General features: G+C 28.2%; 1 protein-coding gene across 1 annotated transcript; it reads right to left on the bottom strand.

The window, feature by feature from the left end:
- Positions 1-561: 561 nt before the first annotated feature.
- Positions 562-5,536, bottom strand: LOC123224736 (MLO-like protein 6). Its single transcript, XM_044648436.1, has 15 exons — positions 5,187-5,536; positions 5,047-5,104; positions 4,689-4,942; positions 4,459-4,575; positions 4,306-4,366; positions 4,002-4,090; positions 3,479-3,553; positions 2,780-2,874; positions 2,499-2,548; positions 2,060-2,100; positions 1,796-1,969; positions 1,657-1,692; positions 1,512-1,579; positions 1,371-1,431; positions 562-1,286 (listed from the first exon to the last, which is right to left on the bottom strand). The coding sequence occupies exons 1-15, from the start codon at positions 5,307-5,309 to the stop codon at positions 834-836; spliced, it is 1,755 nt and encodes a 584-aa protein (XP_044504371.1). The 5' UTR covers positions 5,310-5,536; the 3' UTR covers positions 562-833.
- Between the last annotated feature and the right edge of the window lie 14,310 nt (positions 5,537-19,846).

Genomic DNA, 19,846 nt, shown 5'->3' with positions numbered 1-19,846 from the left:
GATCATTTGCTTTTACATCACAAACATAGTGAGATATTGTTACACACACAAGAATCACACCCAAACACGACACAGCATAACACTGTCGACCCAGCTTCCTCAACAATCCTTGCACCGTCTACATATCTCTCTACTTATCTCTGGATATAAGTTTTTTATTTTTCGGTATATAAAGAAGAAAGGGGGCACACGGTTTTGGGTTTGGAGAGAAGAAATGAATGAAACAGGGGGCAGGGGAGATGGTGGAAAGTGAAGTAAAAGTTTTGCAAGGATTGTCGTTTTGTTGCAGAAACAAAGCGCAAATTGATAATTTTTTTGTTGAAACCATTACCAGCATACTTGTTATGACTTGCATTGCATGCAATATGTCACCAGCCGATAGATGCCCGCTCGGCAGTGCGAAACAAAGCGCAAACTGATAATTTTTTTGTTGAAACCATTACCAGCATACTTGTTATGACTTGCATTGCATGCAAGATGTCACCAGCCGATAGATGCCCGCTCGGCAGTGCGCCTACACGGCCCAACGTTCTTAATTTTCATAACTTCACAGAGCAAAAATGAAAAAAATTGATAATTAATTGCAGATCCAGAAAATTACTTTACACAAACAAAAGGCAGTGAAAACTGAATACAGTTTTCTTCAAATATGTGCGTGGACTATCGTGGAAAGAACAAAGAACCATACTATACAAGTTCATGCAAAATCAAAGGCCTTAATGAACCTAAAGGCCAATAGAATTCTTATGTCATCGTCCGTTTAGTCGCAGTTTACGTAGTAAATCCACAGTATGCATCTTTAATTATAAAATTAATTAAATCCTTATTAATGCTTATATTCTTGTCCTTTTATCGAATGAAAAATCTTTGGAGATATCAATCCGGTGTTGATCGGGCACAGGCTGTTGTTGATCCGGCTCATTGACTTCCGGATCATACTCCAGATAGTAATTTTGTTGATCAGTAACATTATTGTTAGCTGATGATGATGAACCATCACCCCGGTAGTGATGATACGAAGTTGACGGAGAGTCGGCTTCAGATAGCTCGATATCGAAATTGGACATTCTAGGTGAGGTGTGGGAGCTGTCCATTTCGCTCTGGTGGTAGCGGAGGAGGTGCACCGGAGACGCGTGGTGAGAAGGGGTGGTTGGTCTGCTAGAGAAAGGGGTGGTAGAAAGGGAGCCCTTGTTCTGTTTAACGTGTTTCTTAGCAGTGTGATGCCAATTCCTGAGGGCTGTTGCTACTTTTTCGTTGAATACGGTTGGTTTCATGTTTGATCCCATCTGTTAATCACATATAATAAGATAATTAACATATTAAAACTGATTATGGAGTAATTAGGAAATATTAATTAGATGTATGTGTACCTGTGTTACAAGGGCATATAGAGGGAGAGTAACATAGCTGCAAAGAATTTGAATGATAACCCTGAAAAATTCACCACAAATTTAGTGAAAATTAACAAGATTAATCTATAAGAGGATCTTTGATTTGTGAAAATTAAGTACCCCATTGTAACTCTGATGACCACATCCTCCGTATTCTCAAGGAAGCACGATTTCAATCCAAACTCAAACTGAAAAAAGAACAAAAGTTTCATCAATTTCAACCCATTTACAGTCATCTTCAATTTTATGTTAAAAAGGAACTTACCCAGGTCCATGCTAGGAAAGCAAGCTGAAAGGCATTCTGCAATGGTGAAGTGGAAGAGAAAAAAAATATACTGAGTAAAATCACATATATGTTGATTGGGTAGTGAATGGAAGGAGGTAATTAATAAATAAGGAAATACCTGAAAGAGAACGAAATTGATGAGATAAAGAATAAGCTGAGGACGGTTGAACCAAAACAGGTTATCGCCAGGCTCAACCACAGGCACACCCTTTACAACTTCTCCTCTCTCCATAATTCTCAGTCCCATTTTGGTTATAATCACCTGCAGCTTTGTTCCCACAAGCAGTATCACCTGAAGAGATGGAAATTATCAGCTGCTGATTAATCAAATATTATTGAATAGCTAGGGAGATAGAGAAAGACAGATCACGATCTTGCTTACAATGAGTGGAATAAACGGGAGCCATAGGTAAGAATGCCAGCCTGAATAACGCAAATTAGTTAGTCAACTTAAAATAAATGTGGGATTGGAAGTTGTCGATCATGGTGTAGATGTGTTAGTGGGCCAAATTGGACTGTGTTAATCTGAGGTGTTGCTCATTAGACCCACGTGCCGGATTGGGTCAAAACCCATCACTTGATAGGTTTTTATTCTGAGCCAATCGATAAAAACTCAATATTTGGGATACTACCCCATGGCTCTCATGAGTCCTTAGCAGGTTATATCAGATCGACCAACAGGCCTAATCTCATGACCTTTGGTACAACCCGCTTTTTTGTGTATCAAATCAATGTGGATCGTGCCAAATTATACGGAGCCGGGCCAACCCACACCTTTGACACCTCTATTAATACAGTACTTTGAAATGTAATTGACTCACCGTGAGTGTTGAAGAGTAGGAAAATCACAGCAATGAACCAGATTGGTGGACTGAAAATCGATAAGACAAACAAAATTATAAGTTAACAGTTACGATAAAATTATATGTACATATTTTTAAATATACAATTAGATATAATGATGTATTATTATTTAATTGAATAATTTTAAATTTAAAATAAAATAAAATTCAATCATATGATAATATATTATAATATAGTTAATTGTATATTTAAAAATGTGTACACAAGTTAACTCATTCTAAAATGTAGAACTACTAACCTTATTCCCACAACCACCTTGAAATCCTCTTCCAGTGACCTATTGATGTATTTTTGGAAGTCAAATTTGGTGTGGCTTTGGGGACCCAAATGTGCCTGAAAATAAATTTAACAATTAAATTGACTTCTACTTAAAGAACTAAATTTGACAACATTAATTATATTTGGTTTATTTGATACAGTAATTATAAATTTAGTTACTGATCTTAAGATTTATGTGTCTAATAAAATTAAAAAGTATTAAAATATATTAATCTTATAAATATAAAAATTAAACTCTAACTATATATGATCAATGAACTAAATAAATAAAATAAATAATATATAAATATAAAAAATTAAATATTAATACAAATTAATTAATTTTATATAATATAAATTTTAATCTTTATATTTATAAATATAATATATTTTTATAAAAACAGGATTTTTCCATCATTAAAACAAATAAGAATTTGACAACATAGATAATAGCAGATGTTGAATATTCAAAGTCAAAACAAATTTGGCTTAGTGACAAGACTAGGCCGATTTGAAAAGTAATACATGCCCAAACAAACTATCAATCAAAACCTCAAGACCGATTTATATATCATCTAGAATGTATTTTTTTTTTTCTGTATAAAAAATTTCTTCTAAAATTATAAATAATAATAATATTTCCAAATTATTTAACAACTTTCTAAATGTTGAAAATTACCATAATAAATCCATGTCGTAAAGTTAAATAATCGACTTTGGGAACTGAGCGAACAAATTGCCTGAAGAAACAAATCTGCAAAACAAGTCAGAAATGGAATAAACCAGTCAAAGAAATTATATCATGAAGAAAATCAAAATCATAAAAATGGTGGGACTTTATGTTTGACGGAAAATGGACGGCAGTGCAGGTTCTCTGAATAGCGGCGGCATTATATGTTGAAGACGGTCAACAACTTTATCCTTATTCATTCATGCATGAGGACTTTCTTTTGGAAAGCTTCATTTTTTTGAAGTTCAACTATTTCCAATTCCGTAAATAAGTAAAACAGTAAACAAGTCCAAAGTCTCCAACGGGTAAATATTGTCGGCTGCCATGCAAGGAAATTGAAGCTATCTGATCTTCCAAATTTCGTTGAATGTTCGTCAAGTATTGATTAACTAGTTTCAAATCAATCTGTTTCTAATAATAAATGCTGGAAAGGAGAGTTGAAATTGATGCAGTAGAAAGTTAAACAGCTTACAATCCAAATGAGGCCAGGTGTCTTGGTCCAGAAGCTCAAATGCCTTCTGCCAAACGATGTCTCTCTTGCAAACCTGAACCTCTCAGGATCTGTTACAAAATCAAATACAATATGCCATGTCAATGCTAGATATATATATATATATATATATATATATATATATATAGAGTACCAAAAATTTCGAGGAAATGGTTTCATTTATCTTCATAAATCTTACCAACATGGAGATTTGACAAGGAATATTGCAATATCTTTAAGTGTATATAAATCAGAATGTATGTATCTCGATATTTAGAGGACTAACCGTGCGAGAACTGATACTCTGCTGTTCTTGTTTCTTTCTCCCAGTGCTTCCATCTTTTCATCTGGAAACAACAATTGGCCAAACCCCATCAGATAGTGAAAGAGAGAAAGTAACTATATATATATATATATGAAAATAAATGATTTTAGTTACCTTGGCTCTTCCCAACGCCATGGTTAGAACACAGTAAAGAACGTGGGAAACGGCTAACACGAAGATGAAAATGTGGAGTTGATGAATACCATCCGATGATATAAATGGAACTTTTCCCTGCAAATATTGTAATTTTAAGTGCACTTGATTGAGACATCTATCTAACTCTTATAAAAAGAAAAGATCATTAAAGTACATAAAATACAGATAATACACACACACTCACACACCTCTTCTGCACATTTATCAGTTGAGGCTGCGGTGGCCAAAGATCGTCGAAAGGTTCCACCGGAGGCGATCACAGAGAGAAGTTTTCGGCGGTTTTCAGAATCTGTTTCTTCTTCTGTTTCCTCCGTCATTTGCTCATCTTGCTCCTTACTACATGGATGCCATGTACTTGCGACACTCTCTGATATGCATATATTCGCTATTAGACTTTGCCCTACTGTTAGCAGCAACGATATGAACCCCAGCAACATAAGCTCTACACAAGAAACAAAAAATATATACATGGTAAGTATAGATTACAGGCTTATGAATATTGATTATACATATAGGCATGGTGATTAAAAAGAAAAAATGGTGCACCTGATTTGATCTTTTCGAGTGATTCATAAAGAGCTCTCTTGTGTTTCTTTTTCAACCACTGAACATATAGAATTATTAACTTCAATATTTGCATAAAAAAATCAATTATAATTTTTGCGATTCAACTAGCCGATACTTACCGAACCAATAAGATGAATTATGTGTTCGATGAAAATTGATATCAGAACCAAAATAAAACAAACCACAGCCACCGCCCAGGTGGGTGTTTCTTCTAAAGATCTCCCTTCGCTTCCTCCTGCCATAGTTTAAACTTTCTTCTTTTTCAAAAGCCAGCAAATTAACTCTCAGAAAAACTTGATCATCAAGAAAAATAGAATCAGCGTCTCTGTATCAAAGCTCGATATCACTGTTTATGTGTATTTCTCTGAGTTACGAAGCTTCAAACTCAGAGCGAGACAATAATTTGATTTGATAACAATAGAACAATTGAGGGAATATATACAAATATAAGTCTTTGCCTGTGCTTCATGGCAAAAGCTGTTGATAATATATGAATAAAGTCAGGACTTTGAAAGTGGAGATGGAAGAACCGATGGGTAAGTGGAGACTTTGACTTTTAGACGCGTGAAAGAAATAAATAAAGAGAAATAAGACTGAGATTTTGCGATACATAAAGGCTATTTGATTTTTTCCAAATAATTTAAGCTTAATTTTATTTGTTTGACCATTGAAACGCAGCCACAGCCACAGGTGGCTAATAGATGTATTCGGTGCCCTCATTCAAATTATTATCATTAATTAATCACCGTTAATTACTCTACAAAATATTGTTTTTTATTAGGCAAATAACTTAGTCCCACCCAAGGTTTGTTAAACTATCAAATTGATACCATCAAGTATTAAAAATCTAAACTTTTACTCATAAATTATTAAAATTAACAAAATCAATTAGTTTCAAAAGTGAAGTCATTATTTAACCATAATATAATAATAAAAATTTATCTTATTTATCCCCTTAGTTTAGAAAACTAACAATTTCTCTCAAAAACTAAACTAACAACCCTATGAAAGCTTGAAAATAAAATCCTAAAACGGAAAAATAACTTTTCAAAGTTTAATTTTAAGGAAAATTATTAATTTTTTAAATTAAGGGGAGAATTAGATAAAAAAAATTATTTTTAATATATTATGATTAAATAATAATATTACCTTTAAAAATAACTTATTCTATTAATTTTTAACAATATATGAATGAAAGTTTGGGTTTTTAATTAGGGTTGAATATGAATCGAACTGAGTTTAAATACCCCTTGACTCGAATTTGTAAAGTCAATATTAAGGGTACTTCGATCAATATTAAAAGTTTGGCTTCGAGTTTAATTTAAGCTTAATTTTATTTGTTTGACCATTGAAACACAAACTAATAGATGTATTCAATGCCCTCATTCAAATTATTATCATTAATTAATCACCGTTAATTACTCTACAAAATATTGTTTTTTATTAGGCAAATGAGTTTTTCCCACCCAAGGTTTGTTACAATCTCAAATTGATACTAATTAAGCATTAAAAATCTAAACTTCTATTCATAGATTATTAAAATTAACAAAATCAATTAGTTTTAAAGGTAAAACCATAATATAATAATAAAAATTTATTTTATTTATCCTCTTAATTTAGAAAACTAATAATTTCTCTCAAAAATTAAACTAACAACCCCCTAATGTTGAAAATAAAACCCTAAAAAGGAAAAATAATTTTTCAAAGTTCAATTTTAAGAAAAAATATTATTTTTTTAAATTTATGGGAGAATAAGATAAAATTTTATTATTTTTAATATATTATAGTTAAATAATGATTTTACTTTTAAAGCTAATTTATCCTATTAATTTTAACAATATATGAATGAGAGTTTAATTAAGGGTGAATATGAACCGAACCAAGTTTGAACACCCCTTGACTCTAATTCGTAGAGTCAATATTAAAGATACTTCGAATTTAATTCAAATGAAAATGGTTTAGTTCGAGTTTAATTTAAATTTATGACTCAAGTTTATAATTTGAATTCATGACTTATTAACAAAATAACATCTTAACAAGATTCAGTTTGAGATTTCAACAAACCTTGGGTGTAAATAAGTCTTCTAGCGTTTTTATTATCTAACGTTTTTAGAAACTTCATTTGATGAGCGGTCATCTAATGGTATATAAGTAATGTAAAAGGAATAATAAACTCCCTGATAAGTTTAAGCAATCGTGACATTCAAAATGTATACGAATTTTTCGGGAATTATATGCAATTGTCTGACTTGGTACGGTCGTTTCTATGTCTCCATTCCATATCATATAAATATAAATTTTCATGAAGGCTAATTGTGATGATATTAATCGTCCAAAGTTGGCATATATATTATAATTTAAAACATCATATGGTATGTAATCTTTTTTTTTTACTTTTCTTCTGTTTAATTTGTTGGGAGGTCAAGCTTCCTCTATTTAATTGGTCATATTCTTGATACAATAATAAACTACGTATATAAAAGAACACTCGATTTCATCTTCGTTTTCAATCGAAGACGGCCAGAGAGGCTATAGAGAGAGACGGAGGAGAGATAAGAGAGAAAGGGAGGACGATCAACGGCCGAGAAGGAGAAATTAACGTTGGAGGAAGAGAAACAAACTTTAGGGGGGCTTTTGGACTTTTCAAACATTGGGTTTAGGAGAAAATGTAAGTTTTTAAATATGAGAGATAAATGTGATAAAACTTTAATTTTTAGCTAAATAACAAATTTACCCCTAACGTTAATTAAAATTTTTAACAAAAATTTGATTATGGATGGGTGTTTGGGTTTTTTAAAGTTGATGGGTGAGACTTGTGAACTCATTATACCTTGCGTGGGAACAAGATTTTGGCCTATATTATAATTTAAAGCATCCTATCGTATGTAATCTTTTTTTCACTTTTCTTCTGTTTAATTTGTTGGGAGGTCAAGTTTCCTCTATTTAATTGGTCATATTCTTGATACAATAATAGATTACGTACATAAAATAACACTAATTATATTCTTAGCCGGCTTATTTTATCCTTGAACAAGGATGTGTCTGGTACATGATTTGAATACTTTAAAATGGAAATTAAAGATAAATAATATAATATTTATTTATTTTGTATATATAAATACGTATATATTTATATATATTTATATATTTAAAATAAATATATATAATTTTATTGATTAAAGATTAATCAAGTGATTATTTCCCACCCAAACTATGATAAAATAACATTCCACACCTTTTAAGTTTAAGAAATCTATTTATCCACTTGTAATCTATTTATGTTAATGAAATTCATTTGGTATAAGTGTAAATTATTATTTTATCATTTGTTAATATAATTATTTAATTAAAAAAGTCAATTGTGAGTTGTCATTAATTTTATTAAAATTATGAAAATGCCCCTATCAAAAAAAAAAGATTTAGTTGACCAACTTGTTCCCAAATAATGTTTAATTTATGAATCTGTCCAATTATTTTATGATATATTAATTTTCAATTTTTTAATTTTTTTAGTTTATTTTTTCCGCTCCAATGTCCTCTTCTTCTTATATCATCTTCACCATACACCACCAGCCATCAACGACCTTTTTCAGCAAAACTTTTACTTTTATGTTTTTTTTTTTGTTGAACTCACTCTTCTCAACCCTCGATTTCTCCTATAACTCTCTCCTCTATCATGTGTAGCCTCTCATACTCACCATGTCACGTCTCTCAAACCCTTTCTCAATCGTCAATCTTCGTTCATTCATCCAAATTTCCCCATTTTTCTCTATCAAAAAATAGATCTTCATGGTTTGGTCATGGTGATGACACTAGCTAAAGCGTGGATTCATATCCACATTGTAGTTGTCAGGTCTATAAATATAGAGATCGAAATTTATATTATATAAAATCAATTAATTTTTGTATAATATAGGTTTCAGTCTTTACACTTATAGATCTAATATATATTTCTAACATACTATTAAAACACGAGTTAAACGGTAGTTAACAGCCTAAAGTATTCTTGAATACAAGTGACAACGCACTTGTCTAAAAACGGACTCATCCAAACGGCTTATGATGGTTGCACTTGAAAAAAGATGTTAGCGATTAAAATATCACATTTAATAAATACAATATAACTTAGTGATATATAACCGTGAGAGATTGGACTTTAACATAAACCAATTGATTTTATGTAATATAAGTTTTAATCTTTATACTTGTAAATTTAATATATTTTTGACATTGTATCAGAGTACAAGTCAAACGCGCGGGTCTAACACCCTAAAGTGTTTCTAGATACAAGTGATAACGCACCCAACCAAAAATCGACTGAGTCAAATAACGGTCTAACAATCTATGGTGGTTACACTTAAGGGAATGTGTTAGAGATTAAAGTTTCACATCTAATATATACAATACAGTGAGTGTTATATAAGTATGGAAGATTGAATATTAACACAAACTAATTAAGTTTTATATAATATAAATTTCAATCTTCATATTTATAGATCTAATATATTTTGACAGCAACAAAAAACTCATTTTTCTCCCATAATTAGATCGTTGGAAGCTTAGAATTGGAATTGTGCAACATCCAGGAGGTTTATAGGCATGGCAAAGATAGGCTATTGTTGTTGATGTAATTGGTCGAACGGAGAGGATGGTTGGTTATTCTTGGTTTAACGGAGAGTCACAGTATTGAAATTGAGGTTGAAGAAAATATAAATTTTGTATATGTCTTTAATTTTGTTCTCTAACATTCAAGGAGGTATGGTCGTCTCTATGTTTCCATTCCATATCATATAAACTATAAATTTTCATGAAGACTAATTATAGTGATATGAATCGTTCAAAGTTGACATAACTAAGCTTTTAGAAGCCCATATGATATGTAATCTTTTTTTTAACTTTTCTTATGTTTAATTTGTTAGGAGGTCAAGTTTCATCTATTTATTTGGTCATATTCTAGACAGAATAATTGATTACATACGTATAAAATAACATTGATAATATTCTTAGCCTGATTATTTTATCCTTGGACAAGTATGTGCCCGAGACATGATCGAATAGTTTAAAGTGGAAATTAAAGATTGGCCAAATGCGTTTCCCACCCAAACTATGATGAAATAACATTCTTCACCCTTTTAACAAAAAAGTCATTTACCAATGTGTCATTAATTTTATTAAATTTATAAAAATGCCCATAAAAAAGATGGAGATTTAGTTGGTCAACTTGTCCCCAAATAATGCTTAATTTATTCATTTGTCCAATTATTATATAAAGTAATATTACGTGTATATATTTTTTATATATAAATTATGTGTCATCATATTAGATATTATTTTATTTTTAATTTAAAATCATTTAGTCACATAATGATATATTATTTATGTATCAAATATATATATATATATATAGTTTTATTGTATATTAATTTTTTTAATACTTTTTATTTATTTTTCCCTTTGAATTTTTTTTTCTCCTTACGTCATCTTCATTGTACACCACCAACCTTTAATGTTATTTTTTCAACAAAACTTTGACTTTTTGTGTTTTTCTCTATATCAAACTCACCTGTCTCAACCCTCTACTTTTTATATGACTCCCTCCTCCATCATGTGTTGTCTCTCATACTCGTCACATTACCATCTCAAACCCTCAAACCCCTTCTCACTTGTCAATCTCCGTTCATTCACCCAACCTTCCTCATTTTTCTCCAACAAAATACAAAGTTTCATGGTTTAAGGGCGATGACACCGGTTAAAGTGTAGACTCATGTCCACATCATAGCCAAAAAACTCATCCTAAACACCTAAGGTTAATCAATTGTCTAACCTTTTTATTTTTTATTTTTATAAAATCCTTATAAATAATAACATACGCTTCAAAATTAGGTGCATCTCTCTTAAAAAACATGAGTGGAAGATTATTTTTCAATAATTTAAAATTTTTGTGGATCATCGGCAACCAATAAATCGTAATTGATGATAATTAGATAGTTGGAAGCTTAGAATTAGAGTTGTGTGACATTTGAGGAGGTTTATAGACACGACAAGGATAAGTGATTATTGTTGATGTAATTGGTTGAACGGGGAGAGGATGGGTGGTTGTTGTTGGTTTAATGAAGAGCCACACTGTTGAAATTGAAGTAGAAGAAAAATAAGGAAGATGTAAAAGAAAAGAGTGGAAAATAGAAAGAAAGAGAAGGTAATGAGAATATGAGAAAATGGAGGAGGAAAAATGTGTAATATTGAGGAATAGCGGAAGAATATATGATATGTTATCATATAATTAAGTATAATTTTATCTATAATTTAAAATATTCAATCACTTAATGATATATATATAATATGTATTATTTATATATATAAAGTAAGTACACATGTAATGTGAACCCAAAAGAGAGCATCACAGTAAACCCTAAATTACATAAAAGAAAGGAAAGCTAAATCACGTTAGCTTAGAAAGTAATTAAGAAGGTTTATTTCTACAGGTTTGCAAGTCGAGCCCTTTTTAAGAGACGTCGTTTATTGTATTACGGAAAAAGAAGCCTTTGAAACCTCTTTGCCCGGTTCATATTTAACGCAATGTTTAGGAAAAGTATGACAATGATTAGACATAAGTTAGAAGAGTTAATCATTTTTGAAAGTCAATCAAATGTCGCTGACATCATTTCATATTTGGTCTTTGTTTAATATACTTGGTCACGTACGTCTCTTTATACCTGAATTTGAGAAAATTCTTCTATGAAATATACAAATTTTAGTTTAATTAATATGTTAATGATCAAACATAAATAACTGGAACTTTGCTTAAATTTTGACCACTGATTTTCATCAGCTTATCTTGACTATATATTCCTGAAATAAATATTGGTCATAGTAGGCTGCTTGGAATGAACCTAACCAAAAGGGTTGCAACCGAGTTCTTTGTATGGCTCTGATCTCGATGTTTAGTCAGTCAAAGCCCAACTGGCAATATATTGTGTGTACCATTAATGGTCAAACATCTAAGATATTGATTCAAGTTATATTTTTAAGAGATATTCGAGAGGTATAAAATCAGGTGATAACTATCAGATTGATATCATAAGATGATGACTAGACATTTAAGATAATAGTATCATCTTAGAAGAGACATAAAAAAATGTTGTAGTTCAATTTAGATAGGTATTAGGGATGTCAAAAAATATTCTAGAGTAAACATTAAATGTTGATAACGCAATTATAGCAGTGGAACATCAAGATGAGTTTCACTATTAATATGATACCTCGATCAATCACTTACATACTAAGTATCATGACACTTATACATTTTGTTTATGTTATTTTATAAGTTTAAGAGGTCAGTAGTTGTACATGTGAAAGATTCAACGGTTTAACTAATTGAGATTGCATGAGGAGGGTTTATTCTATGATACCAATTTTATGTTGTGACATTTAACTTTCAAACTTCATTTATTGTATATTTGGTTTCCATATTATGAATTATGTAAGTGATTATGTATTTTCATATTTCAGTATGATTTTATATTGAAAAATGATAAAGTTTTATTTAGCTTAATATTAAGTTAGCTTTTCAAATTTATATATATCATGTTTGTTTTGTTATTTTATATATTATTTTATGGTTATGATAAAAGTTTACTCGCACGTTTCTTTAGATCCGTAATCTTTATACGAATATATTTTTAAAGAAGGGTATTATATAATAGATGAATCTACCAAGGCTTGTAGAGGAGAGAGACTCAATTGTGTTTGTATGGAAGAGGAGATATCTTGAGTATAACTATGTTATATTACAATGATTATGTAATATGTATCACGAGTTAACTTTTATGCACATTTCATACTTTACGAGACACTTTGTATTCTGGTACTGTATTTATACACATTTCACACGTTTTTTAATAAATTATTGCTTCATGTTCATTTAATGAAATCTTGCCATCAAGGGTGAGAAAATATTATTTTTCAATTTAAGTGAGAAATAGTCTTTGTACCGCGTGAGATTTATCAAATTATACTGATTTGGCCAAATGACTTATTCAACCCCCAAGTTTTGATACGCTTCTAAAGTTATACTTACAAGATTTAAAAAATTTAAAATCTCACTTATAGGTCAGTTGTTGTTAAAATTTTTTATTAGGGATAAAAGTAAAATCATTATTTTACTAATAATATTTAAAATATATAAAATTCATTATATTTTTTTTCTAAATTTTAAAAATCAATACTTCACTTATACCTAAAGTTTTCTAACTTTGAAAAGTCATAATTTCTCTCTTAAATCTAAGGTTTTTTCCTTCATCTCTTTGACCACCTTCTTTGTTGTGTAAAATCTCTATTTTCTACCCTAAAACGTTGTTGATACACAGTGGGATATAACGACCTCTTTTCTCTAAATCTCTTCATCTCTTCGTTGAGACGAAGAAATATAAAGAAGGGAGACGATAACCTACTTTTTAGTGTGGAGAAGAAAAGTCGCCAATGTCAGAAATAATGATCAAAGAGGAGAAGAAAAAAATCTAAGTTTGGAGAGAGAGAACGTAACTTTCAAATTTAAAAAACTTTAAAGAATGATAAAATTATTAGTTTTTAAAACTTAAAAAAATTAATAAATTTTATATTTTTAATATTATTAATAAACTAATAATTTTACTCTAATTTTTAATCAAAAAAATTTTAATCTCAAATAATTTATGAAAGAGATTTTAAATTTTTTAAAATTTAGAAATATAACTTTAAGAGCGCGTACAAAATTAGGGTCAAATATTCTTTGGCCATTTTATTTAGGGGGCGTTTGGTTTGGGTAATGTTTGATTACTAAAATAGAAAGATTACCTTGAAAATAGATTATTTAGAAGATTACTGGGTATAAATGATTACTATGTTTGATAAAATTTGATAGATATAAATAATTATTGTGTTTGGTTAAAGGTAATAAAAGATTACTAGTAAATTATTTTACTTAAATACCATTGAATATAATTATTTTTAAATATTTTTTATATTATTTGTCATATTAATTAAAAATAAATTTATTTTGATCTCAAAAAATTAATACATAATAATTTTTTTATAATAAACTCAAGATTACTAAATACCTAAGGTGAAGGTGGTAATCAGATTACCACCTATATTACCTGTCACATCAGTATTGGTAATAGAAGATTACTGTAATATTTTATTACTGACAATCAAACAAGAAAATAAAAAATAAATTACTAAAATAATTTTAAAAACCGTCAACCAAACGTACCCTTAATGTCAATAGTTTAATCCTGAGAAGGGACGCAGGTGGTCTTGGACGATGGCTTTCAATCGTCTTAAAAAATATTCACGGCCTACCTGCTTACCTACCTACCTAAGGAATTTTCTTCTTCTAACGGAAAAGTAATAAATGGGAATTCGTCATTTTCAATGCTTGCGTCGCCGTTTTTAATCAAATGTTATTATTATTTGAACCCTTGGTTCCCATGACTTCTTTCTGCCACAATTAATTTTTTCATGTGATGCACAAACGGTACGGCCCAGTGTAAAATATCACAGCTAAAAATTAGTAAACGTGACATAAATGGTACGATCCAGTGAATAATATTATGATTCAAGGTGGGCAAGTGTATTTGGAGAAGGTAATTTCAATTTGATTTTAAAGATTTTGATTTTTTTTAATTTTAATAAAAAAGTTTGTCCATGAAAACAGAGAAAGTGATTGAGATAAAAAAATTTTCTCAATCAAAGACGAAAATACATATATTTTCTCTTTGTTTAACATTTTTCTTGCCTCACTCTTACCTCTGTCTTTTTATATTAATATATTTATTTAAAATATTAATATAAATTTATAATTTTAAATTATTTAGATTTTTATTGTACATATTTAAATAGGTAATATATTATATTTGAAATAGTATGTTGGTTTTAATTTTACTTAATTTTATTATTTAATATATTTATATTGTGTTTAGAGAGTATAAGAAGAACATTTTTTCTTGCAAGTTTATGGAAAGGATAGAAAAGAGGTTTTTCTTCGCAAGGAGAGGATGAAAAATCATTTTTATCCCTGTAACAGGGATGAGGATTGGGATTGAGATCTCCTTATCTTTACTCTCTGTTGTCTTCCCTAAGTCTATTAGCATACTTAAAAATGAATGTATATAATTATTGGTTTTGTGAGAATATTATTATTTGCTAGGGTGCTTTAGTCATAGAATATATAAAATGTAGATGGAGAATGTGTCAAAAGAATACTAAATAATTTTTGCACAAATTAATCAATATTTAAAGTCGTTCTTTTAATAATAAATCCAAGACAGAACAAGAACAATAACTTTAAGAGGTTGTTTAATTTGTGATATATAAAGATTATTTTGATAATCCATCTTTTATTACTTATATTATATTAATTTGGTTCTCAGTAATAAAATATTACAGTACTTTTATATTATCAATGATGATATGATAGATAATATAGGTGATAATTTGATTATTATATTTATTTTAGATATTAAAATATTATCAAGGTAGTATTAATTTTATTATAATTTTATTTTTATTTATTAATCATTTAAAATTAAAATACTCTCACTTTTAATTAATATAACAAGTAATATAAAATATATTTTAAAATAATTATACGTAAAGATATTTTAATATTATTTTATTACCTCTAACTAAATACAATCATTATTTATATCTATCAATTTTTATTAATTTTTATTCAATATAATAATTATTTATTCTAATAATTTTTAAGATAATATTTTATTTTTTATAATAAAATATTATTTAAATTAAACTTCCCTTAAATTATAATATGAGTGCATACATAACTTGTTCTTGAAAAAACAGGAATGGGAATGTTGTACAGGATGGTCAGAAATTTTAACACGTGACAATAATCTCTTAATGTATTTAATGGTGCACATCATATGATTAATAATATAAATAAAATAATTAAGTAATTGCAAAACTTTCTTCACTGTTAGGTGAAGAAACAACTTGATATACAAGTTATTTAGCAATCAGAAATTCAGACTATGGGATTGTCATCATGCCTAAAATCATTTTCAACGTAGCATCTTATGATGGATGCTGTATTTCACAACAGATTAAGTTGGATAATCTATTTTCATATTCATAAGATCTAGAATATGAAAACAAAAAATTAGATCTAAGGTTGTCACGCTAAAACATGTTTAAATTAAAGCTCGATTACTAAGTCAAATTCATTAGCTCCTAGTGTATGAAGACGAATCAATTTTACGTCTTTATGTGCGATGAAATCACATCAAGAGAGTTCGATGGACTGAAAAGGACGATCAAAAATAGTTCCATTGATTAAAAAAAATTGGGTTTGAAAAATAAATTCTAAAAGGAAAATATAATTTTGTTTAACTTAGGACATGAGAAATTATGAATTTTTAAAAGTAAAGTAAGGAAATTAACTCATTGTCTTTATGCATAATAAAATCATATTAAAGAGATTCTGATAGGGGAGAGAGGATATTGAGAGGGAGAATTCAGTGGGCTGAAGAGGGTCAGTAAATATAGTTCTAACAATCGGAAAAAAATGGATTTAAAAAATAAACTCTAAAGAAAAAATGTTTTTTTTTTTTTTTTTACTTTAAGATATGAGAAATTATGAGTTTTTTAAAGTAAAGTGAGAAAATAAGATAAAATTTTATTTATTTTAATATTATTTATAAAATAATAATTTTTTCTTTATAATTTACAATAAATTTTATTATAAATTGAATAACTAATAGGCGCTTGAAGTTTTTTGAAAAACCGCACTAGGTTTAGGAATGAAATAAAACTGGTTTAAAGATAGGTCTTTCGGCCTTAAGTTAAAGCTCTATTGCTAAATGAAACAAGAGTTAGCTCGAAGTTTGAGAAACTGTCAGTTGTAAGCAGCAACATCTAGAGGAAAGGCCACACCTTTATTACATTGTATATTAATATTACTTTCTTGACTCAACAAAATCCACGTACCCATTTTTCAAAACCATGCAGAGAAGACAGGGTCTTCATAATTCCATCGTCCATGAGAAACACGTAGATGGATGCGGCAGCCATAAAAATCCATTATGCGTTTCGTTGTTCCAAATCCCAGGTGGGGAGCCAATGTCATAGCTTTAAGCAGTGCGATCCACATCAGCACTTGTACATATTTCATTCATTAGGGTCCAAGAAATTGTTGCCGCAGCCGGGACTCCGCATGATGCCAAATTTGAGCTGCGATTTTCTGGAAGGTCAAAGGAGAAATTGTTAGCATTCAATTATGTTTAGATCGTATTTATGTTGCCTCACGTTTTTTATACTAAATTTGCAAAGCCTTTATAAAAATAGTAATATTATATGTTTATATTTTTAATATATAATGAGAATATACAAATAATTTATTATTATATGATTAATGATATATATATATATATATATATATATATATATATATATATATATATATATATATTCAAATTATATATAAAAAATATATTCAAATAATTTTATGTTATAAAAATAAGTTAAGCTTGTTATTCAGTTTTTGGGATTGAGTTATAGACTTATAGTAAGAATTTTGTATGATTTTACATTATAAAGTATTAGTTGATCGAGATTTAAAAGGTTGGTTAGCCAAATTTAAATATATTTGTGAACCAACTCAAATTAATAAGAGTGTGTATAATTTGTTTTAAATAATAAAATTCAATCGAACTGATTAAAAATTATAATTTGGTTTGATTTATAAAATTATTTGATTTAGGTTGATAAATTTTTAAAAAATAATCTTCAATTTCGGTTATAGTTTGAGCGATTTTTAAATTGAACCAAATTACATAATTATATTTGACATAATTTTTTAATAAATAATTAGATATATAATTATTTTTTCATATTTTTTTGCATATATATTGTATGTATATTTTATATGTTTATATTATGTCCTAAAAAACTATAATTTAAAAAGTAAATAATTTTAATATATTCAAATCAAACTAAATTGTATTTTTTAGTTTAATTGAATTGATTTGAAACTTAAAATGATTTAATTTAGTTTAAAAAAATTTTAAATTATTTTTTAATTTAATTTAAAAAGTTATTAAATCGTACTCAATCAGTGTTTACAAACCCCTACAAATTAAGTATATTTGTGTAATAAAACAAATAATATTATATATAATTATAGTAAATTTTAATTTTAATATTAATTATAATATCTCTTGATTAAATGTTATTTACGTCCCCCACGATTTGTTTGGGCTTACGTGCAACATTTGTCTAATGTCTCCCTTCCAAATCGACCAGCTTTTAAGTCAATTATTCGGTGCATTTAAGAGCTTTTTTTTTTTTTTGGACATTTTTCATCTGCTATTTTTATTAACTAATTGGTCCAAATCCATGTGCCCAGAAAATTTTTTCAAAAGACCTAATATCCTTTCATATTGACCTATATCAGAACATGGACCTCAATTTCACACACTGTACTCATGGTTATTCATGGTACATGAGACACAATATATATATTATAAAATATGCTGAGACATTAATAAAAATAATATATATATTAATATATTAAAATTAGTACAATTCGATTGATATATCTCAAAAAATTATATATATACACATACACATACACACACACACACACACACACACACACACATATATATATATATATATATATATATATATATATATGTCATCATATAATCGGATATGACTTTATCATTTATTAAAAATTATTTAATTATATAATAATATATATAAATATATATATATATATTTATGTATTTAAATATATAAATATATATATATATATATTTATTTATTTATGTATTTAAAATATGTATAAATTTATAACAAAGTTCCGGTAACATAAATTTCATGTTGAGAAAAATTAAAAGGTTAAAATTTATAAATTCAAGTAATCTATCTTTATTAAAAGGTTATAATTGGCATTATGTTATATTTTGACTTTTTTAAGTTATTTTTCATATTTTCAAAGATGATTATGACATTATTATTTTTGTTGGTAAGTACTTTGACTTATTGCAAAGATCATTTTATGCAATCGATGGTTCTAAATTTCTATAAATGACGTGATATTAAGAAAATCTTAATTTTTTCTTTAGAATGGTTAGGGCAATTTATTTTTTATTTTAAATATTTTTTATTGAAATTTAAAAAAAAAACAAATTCAAAATTCCCCATAATTTATAATAAACTTTTTACTTAACTTTTATTTTACTAATTGTCTCGTTCAATTTCAATCACCCTTATGCAAATTAAAATGAAAAGTCTTTAGAGATGAGTAATTATTTTATTGAAATGAGAAAAAAGTTATAAGTGAATTTTTACATCATCGTGATATGATATATAATTGTATCCAACATGTTTATATTATTAGTTATCAATTTGAATTGGTTTCGTATAAAAAAATCAGCCCTAATTCAATTTTTTTCTTTTGTTTCAAAGTAATAGGTTGTGACAAAAACTCAATTTGGTTATATTGCAGGGACTCAAATTAATTTGATCTAGTAAGAAATATATATATCATAGAGCACTAAATCAAAAGTTTATTTAGTTATATATTTTTATAATTTTTATTTAATTTAACATTAATCTGATTGTCAATCCAACTAATCAAGATTTATATTAGTTCTAAAAACACTATTTGTAGCTAAGGTTGACACAAGAGTGAAGTTAGGCCAAACACGAGGCCATTGTTACTTCCTCCCACACTTTGAAAGAAGTTGGCAAGTGTTGTAAAAGGCCGGCTAGTGGA

Source organism: Mangifera indica, chromosome 9, assembly GCF_011075055.1.
Source record: "Mangifera indica cultivar Alphonso chromosome 9, CATAS_Mindica_2.1, whole genome shotgun sequence".
Classification (NCBI taxonomy): Eukaryota; Viridiplantae; Streptophyta; class Magnoliopsida; order Sapindales; family Anacardiaceae; genus Mangifera; species Mangifera indica.
Note: the sequence above shows the minus strand (reverse complement) of the source record. Positions and strands in the feature narration are given on the sequence as shown.

Excerpts from the sequence above, each read along its gene's own strand:
- LOC123224736 (XM_044648436.1), bottom strand. The coding sequence starts at position 5,309 with ATGGCAGGAGGAAGCGAAGGGAGATCTTTAGAAGAAACACCCACCTGG. Across the intron at positions 5,105-5,186 it reads TAATTCATCTTATTGGTTCG|TGGTTGAAAAAGAAACACAA; the intron begins GTAAGTATCGGC and ends CTATATGTTCAG. Across the intron at positions 4,091-4,305 it reads AGAGTATCAGTTCTCGCACG|ATCCTGAGAGGTTCAGGTTT; the intron begins GTTAGTCCTCTA and ends ATTTTGTAACAG.